The 19,557-nt window shown below is 34.3% G+C and overlaps 1 protein-coding gene across 11 annotated transcripts in view; it reads left to right on the top strand.

Moving 5' to 3' along the window:
* The window catches only part of RBFOX1 (RNA binding fox-1 homolog 1), a 1,735,725-nt gene that overhangs the window by 1,337,210 nt on the left and 378,958 nt on the right, over positions 1 to 19,557 (top strand). For 9 of the 11 annotated variants that reach the window (XM_044089088.1, XM_044089080.1, XM_044089085.1 and 6 more), the window contains exons 4-6: positions 8,683 to 8,736; positions 11,024 to 11,116; positions 12,598 to 12,658. In XM_044089088.1, the coding sequence (XP_043945023.1) occupies positions 8,683 to 8,736; positions 11,024 to 11,116; positions 12,598 to 12,658 (208 nt within the window). The remainder of the gene's footprint in view (positions 1 to 8,682; positions 8,737 to 11,023; positions 11,117 to 12,597; positions 12,659 to 19,557) is intronic. The other 2 variants (XM_044089084.1, XM_044089091.1) reach the window with 1 other exon arrangement.

The following is a 19,557-nucleotide window of genomic DNA, read 5'->3' as shown; positions in this document are numbered from 1 at the left end:
GCAGACCTCTCTGCATAAATCACAATTTCCCTTAAGAGAACCCAGGGCACATACTCAGCCTGGGGTCTGGGTGTCTCTATCTGTCTCCCTTCAGGTCCCAATAAGACTCCCTACTGTCACAGCTGAAGGGTTAGGTTCTAGCTCACTGTCCAAGCAAGTCCTCTAGCAAACTATCTGTGAAACCAGTGCTTTGTGCCCCTGCTACAAGTAGCTGGCACACACACACACACACACACACACACACACACACACACACACACACACACACACACACACATGCACACACACTCTTTGAGATTTAATTTGCACACACACACACACACACACACACACACACACACACACACACATGCGCGAAAGTCTGGCACGGATTTACTACCTATGCCACATTCTGTCTAGACTATAAGATAGTTTTACTGCCACCAGTCAGTTACTATAAGGCTCTTAAAAGGGTATCCAATTGTAATGAGTGAAATTAATATTAGTACAAATGTTAATGTTGACCAAACAGCCAGGCTTTCAGCCATTGGCAGAGTTCAAATGGTAATATCAACCAAATAGCCAGGATTCAGAAATTGCCAAAGTTATCACCAAATAAATATTTGCAAGTACTCTCAAAACTTAAATATTTTCTAAAAAGGAACAACCACAATGAAATGTTTAAATATATTTAATAATAAATAATAAAAGAACATGAAAATACTAAATAGCTATTTACAGTAAACACTAGAGTGTCAGTCACAGGAAGTATTAAAAATAACACAGATGAAAAGTTTCACACAGTGATAGAAAAACAGTATTTAGCTAGTCTCACTATCTATTCTTGATTGACTAAAATAATTACTGTTCCTACTTACTGAATAGAGCAACTCAAGATGGGTGAGTGATCCTTGTTGTCAGATCCAAGACAGAATACAGAATGCTCCTGAGACTTCAGTCTCCTCTAATATTAAAAGATTATTTCTATACAGAGTAACATCACATACATCTGGTCATGTCAGTCTGCTTTCTGCACTATACCCCATCACTAGAAGCTATCAGACTTTAGTACCAATGTGTTACAGTATATATAGAGCATTGATCAGATGTGGTGCCACTGCTGGAAGTCATAAAACCATAAAACCATTCCACTCTTCTTACAGGAGCTACAGTCTATTCTCTAGCACAGCTATTGTGTCTCTGGCTCCATTCAAAACTGTGGGATAACATCTTTATGGCTTAACTCATAAAGTAATTTGATTTCTAGAATATTTTTCAAAGACAGGTAGCTTAACCTCTTCCCTTCCAGTATATCCTGTTACAATGTATACATTTAATTCAGTTACAATAATACATGAACATTTTTTTTCTTCCAGCAGGGTGTACTGTTGATACATTTTAACACACGCAAACCTCATAAATACATTTTCAGCACAAACATCTGTAAAAATCAGTTTGATATACAAATGAAGTATAATTATTTACAAAATTCCAGCTAGTTGTCCTGGCATCTGTTACACATCCACTGCCCTGCTTCTTCTGGCATGACTGGCAGTACCTCCTATCATCACAGGGGGGATTAAGACTTCTTTTCAAATTAAATGAGACACCTAAAGAATATCTAGTCCTATCTTACATTGTCTGATGAGGAGGCTGACCTCTATAGTATGGGTAAATGTTTTGTCTCCCAATAAGTGCATTACATTTATTCACATTTAATTGGAGACCATTTACCCAATTAATTATGTGGTCTAATCCATGCTGAATCATTTGGGTGTCAGCAGGAAACTAAATAACAACACCTAATTTACAGTTATCTGTAAACTAGAAATCCACAGGCCAAGAAGGTAATCCTGAAGGTCTGAGAAATAGATAAATAGGAGGAGAGCCACCACTGAGCCCTGTGGTGCACCACTAGTAACTTTATTGTTTTCAGAAGTGGCATCTGTGAATCTAACCAAATGGTTTCTGTCAGACTACTGAATAGCTCTCTACCACATGGCTTAAGAATCTATAGTCAGAAGAATAAGGTGCTCTTAGCTTTTGCGAATACTGAATGGATTTGTCTGATAGTAAACTGAATGGGGTGGTTGCACTATGGAATATGTGAAATAGCCATAACTCTGGTTAAAGTATTGTTTGCACTTATTTTTTTTAGCTAAGATATTAGCTATTTTCTTTGGGTCAACATACAATATTGTTATGGACTAGCTCACAACATTGTTGTCAGTTTTTAACTTCTTGTTAATGGTAAAGAAAAACTGCAGCTGTTTATTTATTTATTATTATTATAAGTAGTATTGATGCTATTTTACATTTTTGTTTGGCTTTGAGCTTCCTAATGTTTCCCTTAAGTACTTACCCATTTGTTTAACTGTGCTGTTATGGCAGGAAGATTTATACATTTTGTAAGCATTAAGTCATTTCTTTCTCTTGTTACGTAATTTATTTACATGGGTATTATAAGATACAGATTGTTGTTAAGTTTCTCATTATACTTAATGTGGATAGGGACTGCCTTATCAAAACACCTATTTAAATAGGATTAAAAATCAGAGGCATAGGCAGAAAATTTAACCATGTGATTTACTGGAGGAGGATTACAGTATAACTTATCTTTCCGAAGAATGTTTGCTTTTGAGAACTGGTTAACTTCAAATGTATTTGTAGAAGAAGTGCCACTGTTAATGGTATTATTTACAAGGGAGGATGACATGTATGGGGTTGTGCCCATATTGGAAGGACAGTGGAACTTTTAAAAGTAAATGAGGCCCCTTGTAGGATGGTGAATCATCTGTACAGGAGAATTAGCATTTATAATGTCAAGGAGGTATTTGACATGGTGTCCATTGCAAGTGAAGTTCAGCAGGTTTATTTATCAATAGCCGAAACCCCAAGTAGAAAGGTAATGGATTACAGCCATGGTAGTAAAAAATCTATCCTGTACAGAGCAGGACATGGGATTAGTGTTGCTAGTTATAAAGTAGTAATTAAATTGTTTCGAGTGATTTGGACATCTAGGAGGTCAAATTTGATGTTCTGTCCTCACTACTGTAGCACCATGTTCTACAAATAATGCTGTTATTCTCTTTCAGAAAATCTTCTCAACATGTAAATCTAGTTTCCAGCCATATAATTTAAATGAGTTGTTATTTTCTTAAATATATCTAGTTTTTAGGAATACAAATCAACCTCCAATTTCAAACCATGTCGAGATGTCTTTGTACTCCTTCTAAATCTAAATTGTTAAAATTACATTCAATTAAATTATTAATGTAAATTATTAGCTAGTTTTTACATTATGCACATATACACTAATATGCACTCTCATGGCAAATACTATAAATGTTGTGCTGTACTCTTGAAACTGACTAATATGTATTGATTCATATTGTTTTAGTCTACTTTCTAAATTGCATTGTATGTGTGGAGCTTTTCTCCCCGGGTCTCTGCTGAAAACAGACTCCCAGCCCAGTCAGATGTTACCCAGTAAACAAATGTAAAATAAAAGTAAATGAAAAAAAAAATAGTAAGTGTATCCAATTCTTAAAGGAAAAAAAATGTGTTTTGACTTTCTTCTATCTCAGATATATTTTGAGTATTATATTTTTATATTCTTAGTATATGTAGAATTTCTCTATCTCAACCACATTTTAATCATTTATTTTTTCTGAAGCTTCATTGATTCCTTGCATTTTGCCTAGTTCCTTTCTTTTCATTCATGTTACTTCTCTCCTTGTTAACAGAAAGTTTTTATCTGCCTCCTTCCATTTTTACTTATTTCATCATATCTCAGAAAAGCTTTCTTATTCTTCTAGAAATTTATTCTTAAATATTGATCATTTGACTTTAATAATTTTGTTAACGGCAATCCTAATCCTTACTAAATCAAATTCTTCAAAACTACCTAATGGATCCAGTATTGATTTATGAGTTACTGTCTCACCTGTTGGGCTTTTTCTAATGCCTTCTTATTCCTCAGTCTAGAATATTCCTTTCCATTGATGCTCATTACTTATCTACAAATTCCGTATAAGAGATGCTAATCATTTCCAACATTTATTCTGATTTATACCATAATCCCAATAACTATCCCACATCAAGCTCATTATATTCTTTTGAATGGTCTTTGAACATTGTAACATCTAACTAAAACTCAGCTTATTCTCTTTGATTGTGATTATTAAGTTGCCATTTAATTATGCTGTTTTCAAACCCCTTTTCTTCCATTTTTGTTCCTTTATTTTTCTTAAAAACTTTCCATTAAAACATTTGAGTGACTGACTTTTGTTATATTCTTCTACAACTATTATATAGTCTTATATATATTCTTGTATATAATCTGTCCTTTTATTAGCCACTTTCTTTTCACGTTTAGCTCCTCTGACTTTTGTCTGCAACCAAGATGCTTGTTTCTTCCTCTTATGTTTGCTTCTCATTCTTCCAAGTAATGTCCATTCCTTTAACAGCTCCGGATCAATACTTAGCTCATGCATGCCTTCCATTCCGTACTACCTTCTATTATTGCCCTACAAAATTAAAACAAGCCATGTTGAATGGCCAAAAGTGAATTTGTTTTGCTTCCATATTCTACCTTTAGGTGTCTGCAGTAATATTGTTAAATCACGCACATACACACACATGCGCGCACACACACACACACACACACACACACACACACACACACACACACACACACACACACACACACACACACACACACACACACACACACACACACACACACACACACACACACACACACACACACACACACACACACACACAGAACTTCTTGACACATTTTCATAAATATATCATTTAAGATGTGAATTAATCTTACATCCATGTGCAAATGTAAACAACAGCACAACCTTCATTCAAGAGCCTCAAGTTGACAATGAAGAAGCTTTGCACATATTACAATACTTCTGGCTGTCTTTTTAGTTCGATTATAAAGATTTGTATTTATTTTGTGAATGTCAAACACAGACTGGTCCAAATGTCCAAACAATTTTTGCACATGGTTTTCATTAGCCCAAGTGGAGATGTGCATTGTGGAGAGTTGCACGCAAACAGCACTGCCTTGGAAAAAGGTCTGTGTGACTTAAGCAGTGTGCTAAACTCAAGAACACTGCTGTAATCATTACTGTCCATTGTAAACTCCAGAAAATAGAGGTATGAACCTTTCACTGTCCTCAGATGATGTGTAGTAATGCAAGAGCTAATGGAGCCACAATGGGAATGTAGGAACAGAGCTGCCAGTACATGACACCAGTCTGCAGATTAGTTGGGTTTGCTATACGTGTGCGATTATGAGAACATCTTGAGGTGGTGTTATGGCCATTCACATATATCAGACTGCTTTAAGGATGAAGCTAAAGGTCATAAAATATCAGCCACTTTCTATTGTGGGCAGGATTATAGTTCCTCATCCAGAGATAGTAGCTGTCTCTGAAAATGGCCAGATGAGGGTGAGGCAATAGTAAATCTATACGTGGGACCAACGATTCCCTCTTTGTGATGTGGAGTGCAAGCAGTTTTTGTAGAAAGTAATGAATGTGTGACAGTCTAGGAGTAGGGGGACTGATGTTTGTAAGGCACAAAGGCAAAAAAACACTAAAAAGCAGATATACAAACATATATATGTATATGTATTTATATATACATGTACAGGAACTACGACTTTCAAAAACTTTAATGTCTGCATGTCAAAAACTAGCTAAATTGAAACAAAAACAAGTAAAAAAAAACAATCACAGAAGGCAAACAAGTGTTTTTAATTCTTGAATGATCAAAAAAAGAAAAACTTTCTAAAACATATCTAGTTTGTCTAAATCTCCACCCCATCTCATCTTACCGATGTGTTAACCCTGTCCCTGCACCCCAATCCTTACCTGACATATCACCTTTCTGAAATCCCTTTCTTTAAGCATATCACTTAAAAAGACAGGTAAAGACACACATACACACACACACACACACACACACACACACACACACACACACACACACACACACACACACACACACACACACACACACACACACACACACACATATCTCAATTACATAATCTCAAACTTACACCGTACAAACTATCAGCAAACCTAACACTAATTTTAACCCCAAATCTCAAAAACTACACATCATACATACATGCATACAAACACACACATACATAAACAAAAATAAAGCTGTCCATTATACTGCTATCAACAGGCCCATCACTGCTCTACAGGAAGGTCTTAAAATGCATTTTATATCTAAAAATCAGAGATATGTGTTTCCTTGTTTTATAATTAATATCAATCTTTATGACAGCATTTAGCAGTATTGCTGTTGTGCAAATAACTATATCTAACAAAAGAAAAAAATACCAAATCCTGCCAGAGGAATAAATGTTTCACCAACAAGCAACACCACAGGAAGGGTGATGAGTAAAATAAAGTAGACGTATAGGTGTATTAAGCCAGTATTAAAAAAATAGAGTTTTTAGGTAGTATATTTTGTAGTGTGTATTTATGTGTATTTTTATTACATATGCACAGCCTTTTTTGTATAATGTTTAATGGTTTAGCCCAGTATTTATTTTAACTAAATATCACATGATTTTTATAAATTGGTTTATTGATTTCTTAATTTCATTGGTTAGAATTTATTTAAATAAAGTGTATGGCAATGCTTTTTTGATTGTCTGATGAAGTGCGATTGTTAGCAGTGAAAGCGCTCACAATAAATGTTTTTCTCTTTGATGTCTTTGTTGAGCTGTGGGTTGTTTCACCTATTCACCTATACTTCTACCTTAAATAACTATATCTACTACCCTGTGTACTCGTAGTGAATGAACTTCAGCACTGAAAATCTCTGTGTCGGTTGGGAAAACACTTACATAGTACATATGGCTATGTGCCTGAGTCTAGGGACTGAAGTATCAGAGTTCTGTGCCCATAGTGAACTCCATGCCACATGCTGACAAGAAAATATTTACTGTACAAATGTCAAAATGTTGATTTGTAACTGCAAAACAGCTAAAGAGATAAATATGTATGTGCTCAAACAAAATAGTAATCTTCTCATCCGTGTAGACAAAAAGGACAATTTATTTTGTTTCAAAAATTAAGCATTTTGCTCTGAAAGACTTCTTTTAACTAGTAGACCAGAACATTTGTGCAAAATAGAGGAGGAAATGCCTTCAATAAAGAGAGAGTTTTTGCTTTTTTTCCCTTTATTTAGACAATTTTGATGAACTACTGACACTAGAGACTAAAATGCATCCCGTAGGTATCATGAGTTACTGTTCTTTATCTCCATCTTTCAATATCTGAAGACCTAAGAGTCAGCAAAAGTGATGTGTCTAAAATACGTTGGATGAGTCAAAGTCATCAAAATGTCAACTCTCAAAATGATTTTTACAATTGATATCAGCTCAGTTGCAGAGCTGTGATTGTTCAAGCCATGTTTCTCCCATGCTGGGTGTTTTGTCATTTCCTGTAGTTGTATGTCTATGAAGCAGGCGTATATAAATAAGAGTGGTTAAAGTCCTCTAAGTAAAGATATGCAGATGGTTCTACCCTTTGAAAAAATGGAGAAAATTATTTACTAAGTTTTGCTGGGTAGCATTTTCAATGAGTTTTCATCAAACAGTGTACTGTGACTTGTCTATTTTCACTAACTTTAGTGGATCCTTCAATAATGTGTCAAATACATAGATGCCAAACAAACAATGTTTCTTCTATGTTGTTTTACCATCTAATACCTGCATCAGGAAAGAGAAAAATATGAAAGTATAATATACTGATTGTGTAACTGCACAATGCAATAGATATATTTTATTGAGTTTACTTTACTTACCTAATGTTATATACATAACAGTCCAGTACTAGAACTGTTGAACACCAGTATCTTTTACTATATAAATCCCAACGCTTGTACATACTAAATTGTTTAGCAAACTCAGTGAAAAAGTACTGATTACATAGAGAAATAAGGTTAAATGTATGGAATTTTAGAATGTTGTTCAAAACACTAAGTACAATTTGTGACACAACTGAGTTAAAAGAAAAAAAAAGCAGGTTGCCGATTGTATACTCTTAAGTTTGTGGGTTACTGCAATACTTCCACAAATGCTCTATTTAACATAGACACCAAAGGGAGGACTGCTGTAGTCTTACGTGTTTGAAGATCCCACCCCCCCCCTTAAAAACTGCATAATGCAAATATATGGAGATTAAACAAAGTTTGGTAGGTTATGATGACTTATAACATATGACCCGTCAAATGCTCAATAAAGTGTAAATCTGCAGCCTGCCTACACTGTAGAAATGAACACAGTATATGGGATAAACTAGATCTAGTTAGGCATTTTGAAAATGCAAGTGTGTTTAGCTTTGGTTCAATACTTGAAATTTCTAAAATGATACACTGACTACAGGTTACATAGATGCTAACTTAGAACAAATAAAAAGAAAAGAAAACATAACTTGTACATGGCACTCTGTCAGCTAAAAGCAAAGCAGTATCTAACACATTGGATAATATTCAATAATCCAAGCTGTTCATTTACCATACCATATATTTTAATCTTACCATTAAAATACTGACTAAAAGATTCTCATCTTAGTTTGAAGTCATGAGTGTTCTATAAATGCACTATTAACTATTTTCTCCTCCTCTTTCTCTCTATCTCTCTCTCTCTTTTAGCAATTTGGCAAAATCTTAGATGTCGAAATTATTTTTAATGAACGAGGTTCTAAAGTAAGTAATTTCTATTTTTTTTTTTCTAATTAACCAGTGGATTATTAAATGTGGAGGTACAACTGCACTGTTTTATACATACATATATATATATATATATATATATATATATATATATATATATATATATATATATATATGTTCTGCTGTTAAGTTACATTATAGTAATATTTTAATAGAGTTAGAGCTTTAAAACATGGCTGTGGTGTTAGTTTCCCTGCCTTGTATGCGGCTCTTAAGGTTGTTATTCCATGCAATGAAAAATTGTAAAATAAGTCAGAGAAGGCAATGAACATCTGAAGAGTATTCACAGAAGAGTTTGCCTTTTGTCATGCTAATAACCCAATGTTTCAGGCTGAGTTATTTTATTCATTGCTGGTAATTGTATCACTTAGTATACAAATTGAATCTCTGGTTGCCGAAGAATAAGTGGAACATTAATAGACGTGATAGTCTCATTTATTTGAAAATGATGGTTGGAGAACATCTTTTACTGCGGCTGCAAAGAAAGATGTATGACATCCAGATTATAAAAGTGCATTTGTGTCCTCTTTGTTTCAACAGTGCATTCATATTTTAAGCCACTGATATAGGGATCTATTGCAGAGACCCACTATGGGTTATGTTATGGCTGAATTTGTCCTAAATTAACTTATGAAATTCACATACTTTCTTATATATAAGCTTAATTTTTTTTTTTTTATTTGAAAATTTTTAAGAACAAATAGAAGAGTAGGTTTTTATATAAATCATTAAGAGAACGTTTTCCTTACTGTTTATATTGTTAGCTAAAATGAAGTAGAATGTAAAAAGAATGCTTGAATATCTTTTTGATGGTTTTAATGTTAAGTTTTTTTTTTTTTTGTTTGTTTTTGTTGTTGTTCTTTTTTTGTTTGTTTGTTTTTTTTTTTTTTTTTTCATTATTGGGCTACCATTATTAAGGTAATTGGTGCTAATGTGTTACAGCTGTTGATATTTATTTTAGTTGAAACTATATTTAATATTATTAATGCAAAACAGTAGATATATTTCCTTGGTAACCCTTAAGTTACCTTCTACTCACAGCACTGATAAGGCAGGCATTATCTGAAAGGAGGTATAAAATCTCAATGGATTGATTCACATCATACAATAAAATGCATCTGCCTTTCTTTCTTACCAATTTTGCTCCTTGTTTTTCACTTTATCCTTTCAATATACATTAGCTTGTGCTTAAAGAAATTCATTTGAACTAAGTAATATTACTAGTAGGCATGCTTACAGAATCTCAGAAAATATTGAAACTATTTAGAATATTTTAAAATATATTGTATTCATAGACTTTGGTTATCTGTTGGCTGTCTTCTATGAACTTTTACTGGACAACAGCTGTATAATATTACGCACAAGTCTTTGAATGCACAGGAGTTTAAATGACATACATTATGACATTGTTATTTTGCTTGCTGTTTTTTGTCATTTAAGACAGGTGGTTCCATGAATTTATTTTGGATGAGATACCTTTTGTTACTTAGTTTGTAAAATAAGTAGGCAAATTAGGTAAACTATTTTTTTTCTGAATAATAGTAGATGACAGCTTTAACAATGCAGTCATGCAAACCAGTTCAGTGTTAAATATTTTGATAATCACGTACAGATGTTTTCATATTCTTAGAAAGACTCATTGACAGCATTCATATTATGTTGCTAATGTTAAATTCTTTGAAGTGTGGAGGTATAGTTGCTGTCCCTTAACATCATTTTCTTGCAATATTATGAAAAATGCCACAGTGTAACAAACCACCATTAATTTCCCCAAGTGTTGCATGCTTTGAAATGATACCACTAAGCATGAATTAACAGGAAACGAATAAGATTAGCACTTTGTGATCAGTTATGCAAACACATTTCAAATCCATAATTTCTTTACTGCATGTCAAAACATGTTCACCTTAATTTTCTCATGTTTTATTTGTTTCTTTGTGTGTGTGAGCACTTTCCATTTATACTTTTTTCTTTTTCTGTTAGATTTATTTTCATTGAAATGACCTAGAAAGGTATATTTTTTGTAATTAGTATTGAATATTTAAGGCGAATCTAAGTGATGGAGAAAGATGTTCACATTTGTCGCTTATTAATTGCACATCTAAATGCTATGATAATTCTATAATTTGCATGTTACAGAAAAGAAGCAAGAGCAATAAACTATATATTTAAACATACCTATAAGCATTACAAGAAAAGCAAGTTGTCTTTGGTTGAAATAATAATATGCATGTTGTTTTCCCCTTCTCCCTCCTGCATGCAGGGATTTGGTTTCGTAACTTTCGAAAATAGTGCTGATGCGGACAGGGCGAGGGAGAAATTACACGGCACGGTGGTAGAGGGCCGTAAAATAGAGGTGCATGTTAAAAATATTTCCTTTTCATCTTTTAATAAATGTATGCTTCATAGTCATTTGTTTCAGATGCATCATTAGTGTTTTCATGTTCTCCCCTTGCCCTATCCATTTTTTCTGATTATCTACAAACAATCTATAGCCTTGACAGACTTTATAGTATAAATATAGATGTTATTAGAAGAAAGGCACAGTGTATTAAAAAAATGCACAACTATAGAACTGTAATGTTTTACTTTTTAGTAAAGAATTTGGGTGCACTAGACTCCACAACTCTGGAAATAAGATAAGAAATGATCAGTTTATTTTGTGGCAGCGTTGATGAGGGACAGACAGTGGCATGAAAAAAGAAAAACAGAAATCAAATATACCATGAAAATTAATGGAAATGGATTTGCAAAAAGCTTGATTTATTAGGATCTGTTGATTTTTTTTCCAGTAAATAATAAAATAAAATATAGCTACATACTTTCAGTCATGTACGTATATATTTTACGCCAAATTTCTGAACCACTGATCCAATTCAAAGCTGCCTTGTTCGTACAGTATTTGACAGAATAATATAGCAGTATAAACGGTGTCGTCTTTGAGTAAGATGTTGCATATTTTGCCTTTTCATTTTCCCCCTTCAACAGTAGCATTAGTGCCCTCACCAAACTCACAGTAACCATGGTAACTGTATACATACACATGCTGGCGATGGTGCCGAATGGTAAGTGGATAAGTCCATCTGCCGTTTCACGTATTAAGTGCTGATACTACGTGACTTTTTTTTACTTGTTGTATTAGTTTCTTGATGCTATTTTTTTTTTTTATATTGGTACGCCTGTAATTGAGTGTACGTTTTAGCTGCCTGAAAGGCACTTACTGGATTGAGGATGACTTGTGCACATCTTACTCAGATTGTTAACTTCATAGCGTGTTAAATAATGCAGCCTCCTTTATCCTTTGTTAGCTGTGACATAAAGCTTGAATGATTTAACTCTTGCAATGAATACAGCTCTTGTTGAAGTGTTGAATGCTAGATGTTGCTTTTTATAGTGGTAATTCTCTTCTTAAGGGTTATGTTGCATACTGCTAAGTTATGTTTCCCCTTTATGACATTCTTTTTGTTTCTTCGTACGGTAGCTCCTTTATTCCTGTAGTCCACTGCATGCTTCTCATGTAAACCTTTTTTATTTTGTTTATTTATTATCATTGAGAATAAGCATGTTTTCAGATGTTAGAAATTGCAATATTTTTATCTGCTTCTAATGTGTTCAAGTATGCTCGAAATGATATGTTGCTTTATTTTACTGACATGTAAAATTCATTGCCTGTTCATGACATAACAAAGTTAAATATTTTGAGATTGCTATGCATATGCTTTAAAATTGTTAATGCATTTAATTCATACAGTAACGAAAAGTATAGTGCATGCATTTATTTATGAGCTGCAGGCCTGTATATTTGAGGCTTACTAATTTGATCTTCCATGTGCTTAGGTTAATAATGCAACAGCACGTGTAATGACAAATAAAAAGACAGTCAACCCATATACAAATGGTAAGTTAAAAATTTGGTAGTTCTGTTTTGTACTGGTATACTTTATAATAAATACTGTGTTAGATAAAGTTCAAGCAGCAGGAGTCCATAACTGTTTTGGGCTTAATATGGTATTTTTTTATTGTCAACTCGTTGGATCCCTACTTTGATCCAGCTGGCCTATGTTCCTCCTAAGCAACTGGACTGGGCATGAATAGTGAGTATACCAATCCCAATTCATTTTTGCCCGCACATGGTCCTTGACTGGGTGAGGGTCATGTGACCCAATCTTCTCCTGCTGTTAAATTCGCCAGTGTCCCCATTCAAGGGATAGTTTAGCCCCATTCTCTTCCTGTAGGTTCATGCAATTCTCAAGCTGAGCCCAAAAGCCATATCCCTTCTAAGTGGTGAGAGTTGTGTTGCAGGAAATTGACCAGTCAGAAAGTCAGGCAGAATACGCCTTCAGTGCAGATCATAATATCTTTGGCAACTCCCTTGAGCTCCACTATAACTGCCTAAGTTCAGTGAAGTGTACATTTCTCCACACACACATTATTTTCTGGTCTTGCTAAACTTAAAGATCTGTAGAGTGCATGCACTTTGCAGGATCATGCTCTATGCATGTGACAACTAATATTTCACCAGGTGTAATGCAACTGGTGATACACAGCAGTCTCTCGCTCTCACCTCAAGATGGGTGAGCAGACAAAGTATGCTTACTCTATCCTCCCCACCCCTTCAGTGCATGCATTACTAATCAAATGCAGGTTGTCTGGGTAAAGGGAGTCAGGATGTTTCAAAAGGTAGTGAGATTTATTTCAGTATTTTTATTAATAGTCTGTGTTTTATATTTCAGTGACAATAACTATGAATTGAACTTTTCTTTATGTGACCAGCATGTTTCCCATTCCTGTTTCCACAGAAGTTCCATATTTGCTAGGGAAAAATGTAGAATTTATAAATGCTATTTTTTTAATTGCATCCAGGTTAGGCAAATGCAAGCCTAAACTATAGTTTTGCAGTAATTTCATTTACATTATTGCCTCTTTAGACAGATGGTTCACCAAGAATATTCTAATAATATAAATATGTTTGTGATATCATGTGATAACAAATCTGTATTATGAAACAGAAGAAGAAACCTATATGCAAGTCAAAAAGAGCGCATTGTGATATAAGACACATTGCTTACTCTGGTGAGAATTTTCTTTTCTGCAGTCCACTAGACCACGTGATTTCATTATCTTATTTTTCAGAAATGAAATCTAGCACTCTGAATGGGTATATATTTTTTAAGAAGCCATAAAATATTATTTGTTAGCATTTTTGTATGCGCAAAGAACAATATGAATCAAAATTTAAGGAAGCATTTTAACTTATTGTCAGTTAATTCTGCAATGGCAGAAAGAGCAACCACTGTTTTATTACACCTTGTCTAAAACAACAACACATTTACTACACATGAATCCATTCATATCAGCATATAAAGCTTGCAAAACACACTTACAACAAAATACTCTATTTATATTAATTTGTATGAGAACCAGCATTTGTACTTTATAGATAATAGACCAGAAATGCAGGAAAATATCAGAATTCAAAGGGTTGTCTTTTAGCAGATTTTGTCACCTGTAGTGTTTCGAAAATTGTCTTTAATGTCTTGTTGCTGTTTATAGATGAATTTCCTAGCAGGTGTGTGAAAAGTATGCATAACATTAGCAACTTTTTTTTTTCTGTTAAAAGACCACTATAGGCAGAAAGTGAAACACACATGCACACTCTAACACATATATAGATAATATTTTTTTTCTTATCTCAACGTTCTGCACAATCCAAAGCTGACTGCAGCACAATAAATACTTTTAATTAATCATTTATTTAAACCATGAGTATCATCATGAGCAGGCATAATGATATTCTCTTGTTCTTTATGGAAAACTACTTTTTTCCCAACAAACACTGTGAGGGCATAGCCGAGGAGACTAAATTGCCCTAAAATCTGCTGCTAGATCAAAGTTCTATTCATTTACAATTCAAATATTGAAGAATACTGTTAAATCTGAGAATCTTCAGTGCAAATGTTAGTGACTCTTTGGTTATGACTCCGACATATGTATTTCCTAGAAATCTGCTACAAAATACATGAAACTCTAGTACTGTCTTCTTATGTGAAGGAACAAGCATCCATAAATGTGGTGGAAGCACAGGTAGTGCTCACACTGACATGTCGGGGAATGTTATCACCAGGTCATGAGAGTTAGAATAAATATATATACAAAAATGCTGTCATGGTTGGGATGCCAGAGTCAGAACAAACTACCTCTGATGCCAGTTTGAATGACAGTTGTTCTGACCATAATATCCACCTCGGCAAATACAAAAGGATAAGGAGTCTCTAATACCAGGAAGCCAGAGCTGGAGAGCTATAGAGAAGGCTTGATGAGGAGGCAAAAAAAAAACTGAGCTTGCAAAACTCAAATAATTAGCAAACTTGCTAGCAATGGTGTTTTTATCTTCTGGCTGCAAAATGCTCAATAGTTATATAGCCCAAGTAGAGAGAACAAATGCAGCTGTAAGCGACAATAAAGATAAAACAAAAATATGTGAATTTTTAATCTGTATGTCTTTATGACCCTATTTGGTTTGACATAACAAAAAAGAATCGGAGTTAAAATGCTGCTTATCTTCCTTGGTAATAAACTTTCGCAAGTGATAGATGTAGAGATAAAACTAATATTGAAATGCCACAGAGGGATGGAAATCTCAAACGTATGTTTTTATATTTTAGTTATTTATTTTGTTAAATGTGAATGTATAAAGATCATCCGTAACTATGAAAATACACTCACGAAAGACTAAATGTTGCAGTTTGAGTAAAGTTTTTCTTCAAACACTAGATTTTAAGCTTAAAGCAAAGTAATGGGATCACAAATTAAAATGATTTTATATTTTTGGGCTGTAGCAGTGTGCATATAAAATTAAATTTGATGCAAATTTATAACATTGTAATTGTAACTAAAGGAAAATTTGCCCACAAACAAATGCAATCTAACATAACAGAATGTCTATTTTCTAACCATAATGATGCTCTCCAGTACAAACTATTACAGGGGAGTAACATACTTTCTATGAGTGGGTCCATTATTTCCCAGTACTGCCCATGTTTGTAATTGTTGCACGTATGAGGAGGAATTGACAGGGTTAACAGCTTCCTTGGATCTGGGTTATATCCCTTTGGGGATTAATTGCACTAGTTAGCAGAAATTTGTAGCAATAGTTGATATGTGGTAGGCAAAAGAAAATTTGTTGTCCAATTATGTACCTAGATCGCTCATGGCATTATCTGTTTTGGGGACAAAGTCATTAATGATGTAGGCTCAAGGGTGTTCCTGCTTCCCAAAGAAAGCACCTATGTAATTCATTGCATTGATGTTAATACCATGGTCCTGACAGTAGTTGTTTATGTGGCTCTGGCCCTTTTGTGGACTATGGATGTTCACTGGTAACTTAATTGCAGATCCAGGTTTGCAGGCATCAGTAAACTTAGCCAGAGACCCTTTATGTTGGCTTGAACAAAATATATATCAAAGAGAAGGTCAACCAAAACAGAGGCCTATTGGTCATCATTTTGACCTGACATTTCAATGAGAAATTTATCAGATTTTGTAGACAAAACCTATCTTTCACAAAATCAAACTGTTTCTGATCCAGGGATTCTAATCTGCCATTACAATTGTTTATTAGCTCTGTAACTAGATCTTCCTTTATTTTACAAATTATGGTAATAAAAATAATTGACTTTCCTTTTTAATGGCTGCCAGAATAAATGTGAATATGTTTAAGAATGAATTAATGAGGGATTATTTTATGCTAACAAGGAAACAAATTGGTATTCATGTGGACATGTGAAGCTAGTGTTTTTTGAGTATAGAGCTTTTAAGACTTTTTCTGGGGAATTATAGGCAGTGATGAGGACAGAATGAATTGAAGGAAGGACTATTTGAAGCAATAGAATGCAAGAGGGGGAGGGGAAGAAGTTTGAACTAAATTCATCCACTGATATTTTGACAATGTCTTCTGGAGTTAAGTGGCACCTCTGGAGATCAGCTTAGGGTATTGCTGAATATTGTACTAAGATTCTAGGTTTTGTGGTGATCTTTGGATGAGGTGGCAATATTCAATTCTAAATTGACTTTGTGAAAGTAGATCTTATACCTAAGTTCTTTGCCTTTTTTTTCTGGTCACTTGTAGCATTTTGTTTATTTTTTAGGGTCAGCGTTTTTTGTTTGATACAAGTATTCCAATATAGTGGATTGTTTCTAAATTTAGCATTGTGATTTTTGGCAGATGGGGATAGATATGTCATGGCAGGAATTTAGATGTAAAAAAAAAAAAAAACGAATAACTGGTCATGTTTGCTATGGAGGTTCCAATGCAGTGAAGAGCTTTTAAATCTCTTTAGGTTATTCAGTGTAGAAAAATCTTGAAGTCAGTAGCACTGGAAAATATCTCAACCAAAAAAACAAGGGCAGGGCAATCATTGATATGATGGACCACCTATACATGTGAAACAAATTGGTGGTATATGTGTACGAGAAAAATCAAATAGATTTGATACCCTGAAAGTTTGATTCCCTGATATGGGTGTGTATCTTGTCTAAACAGTAAGTGACAATACAACAATGACATAAACAGTAAGTGACTATACAACGACATAAACAGTAACTGACAATTCACCATTGACATCCAGGATCTTCTCTGCATATTTATTGCTTGTGGTACAAGTCTGAAACTTTAACAATAAAAAAAATGTTTTTGGTAAAAGACCCTTGTCTAGAAATAGATTTGCTATATGGAATAATGTTCCAAATAATATTAGACGACTGGCAAAGACTGATGCAATCGACTCATTTTGTCATGAAGCATCATTTCTACACACCTTTACTATACTTCTCATTCAAAGGATGAGTATTTAATTAAAAGTTCTCATTAATCTGAGTTTGTGGTAACTCCAGTGAATGTAACAGATCCCTCAAGACCTGTCAGAGCGACTATGAGAAGATCACTGGTGCCATGACCAAATTTCCCTTAGCAGAATAAATACCACCTCAGGTCGCCTCAAAACGAGGCAACTGGCCTAGTGGAACTAACCTGGTCAACAAAGAATAAATGAATAAAATAAAAATAAGGCTATAATTGTTAAGCTTTACTTCTATTGTGTCATATATTAGCTGAACATAAGCTTTCCAGATTTCACCTAACTCCAACATGTAATTGTATTTTGTACTCATCACAACTAAACCAACTAGACCAGCTCATGATACTCAGTTGACAAAATGAAAATTAAAATGAACAAAGTTGAAGCAAAGATGAATGCATTATATGAAGGAATTTAAAGGCTCTTGATTAGGTAGGATCTTAGGACTTGCATGATGTCTAAGAGGTTCTATAGTTATCATTGATATGGTAGGTGGATTTGGTTATAGATACAAAAATGATGCAGATGTTCTAGGTTGTTATTTTGTGGCCATGAGGTGATGAGATTCTGATGAATATATACACACCCTAACAGAAATGGAGGCTCCCTCACAAGGAGGTCTGAATAACTGATAGGCTTTTAATCTGAATAAAGAAGAGTGGTATCACTGCAATGCAATGAACATTCTGTAATTATATAAATATGTATATTTTCAGGGATCAGGAAAACCTTGAGGTAAAGCATTTTTCAGGTTTGCACTTCTATCACTGAGAAGTGAAAAGATGAGATAGGCCTCATTGGTATTTGTTAGCTGCTAGATGGAAAATAAAGATTTTGCCCTAAAAGGCACTGAGTAGATATGCAGAAGCCTTGAGAGAAAAGCTGAAGGGCATCCTTTATGAAGCAGGAAGGACAGTGTACCATCTCCCTGGAAGATGACTCAAATTAGATTCCTCAAAGTGACAATGTTTATTGAGCCATTTGCTAAAATCATATTTTTGTACACGTTATGGAAAAAAATCATAAAAATGTCAAGCTACTGCTTAAGCCTAGTTTCTGGACAGTATCAGGAAACATACCTTGTGAACTCAACCATGTTTCTCCTCATATCTTTGAAACTGGGACATGTGAGGTCCTTCATTCTCATCTGAGCAACAACCAGCTCATATGTATATTGAGTGCCCAGGCAACATCATGAATTCTGGGACAAGGGGCTATTTGCAATCGTGCTTTCTTTTGTTCAGCCTGCTGTGTAATGCACCAGTATGTCAGAATATAGAGACATACATGACTATTTATATATGTATGTATGTATTTATGTATGTATGCATTTATTTATTTATTTATGTATTTATCTATTTGCATTCATCCTTTGTTGATTAGGTTAGTTCCACTAGGCTAGTGTCATCTTTTCAGGGTAGACCCAAGGTGTTATTCATAATACTAGGTGAAATTTGACCAGGTCATCTTTTATATTTGTCTGATCAACCACTAACTTGAGAAGATCAGACCTTGATTTAATATCTCACACTAAGGACAACAGCTAGGGAATGCAGCACTCCTTATAGTGTACTGTAGTATCATTAATCCATCTAAGTGATGTGGGACTAGAACCCGCATCTTTCTGCCCCAAAGGTGAGTATACTGCATGCTGTGCCTCGTGTGGTAACTTGCTGAGGAAGATTTAAGGTCTTAAGAATACCTTTTTTATGACCCCTATTTGTTTAGCAGCTGGAGTTGTGTGTGCAGTTGATAAGGTCTGTGTATGTTGTTGAGATTTAACTGTCTTAGAGCATTGCCTAGGAGGCCTATGACAAAAGGCTAAAGAATGGATTTAATTAGTACCTCAGTATATGTGGGCACAGTGCTAGTGTTGTGGTGATGGAATGCATGGAGAACTCAGATAATTGTGTGGCATGAGAAGTTTGCTTCTGATTTAAAT

The sequence above is a fragment of the Protopterus annectens genome, chromosome 12.part0, assembly GCF_019279795.1.
Source record: "Protopterus annectens isolate FY-2018-M chromosome 12.part0, PAN1.0, whole genome shotgun sequence".
Taxonomy (NCBI): Eukaryota; Metazoa; Chordata; order Ceratodontiformes; family Protopteridae; genus Protopterus; species Protopterus annectens.
The sequence above is the reverse complement of the archived record's forward strand: the minus strand, read 5'-3'. Positions and strand labels throughout refer to the sequence as shown.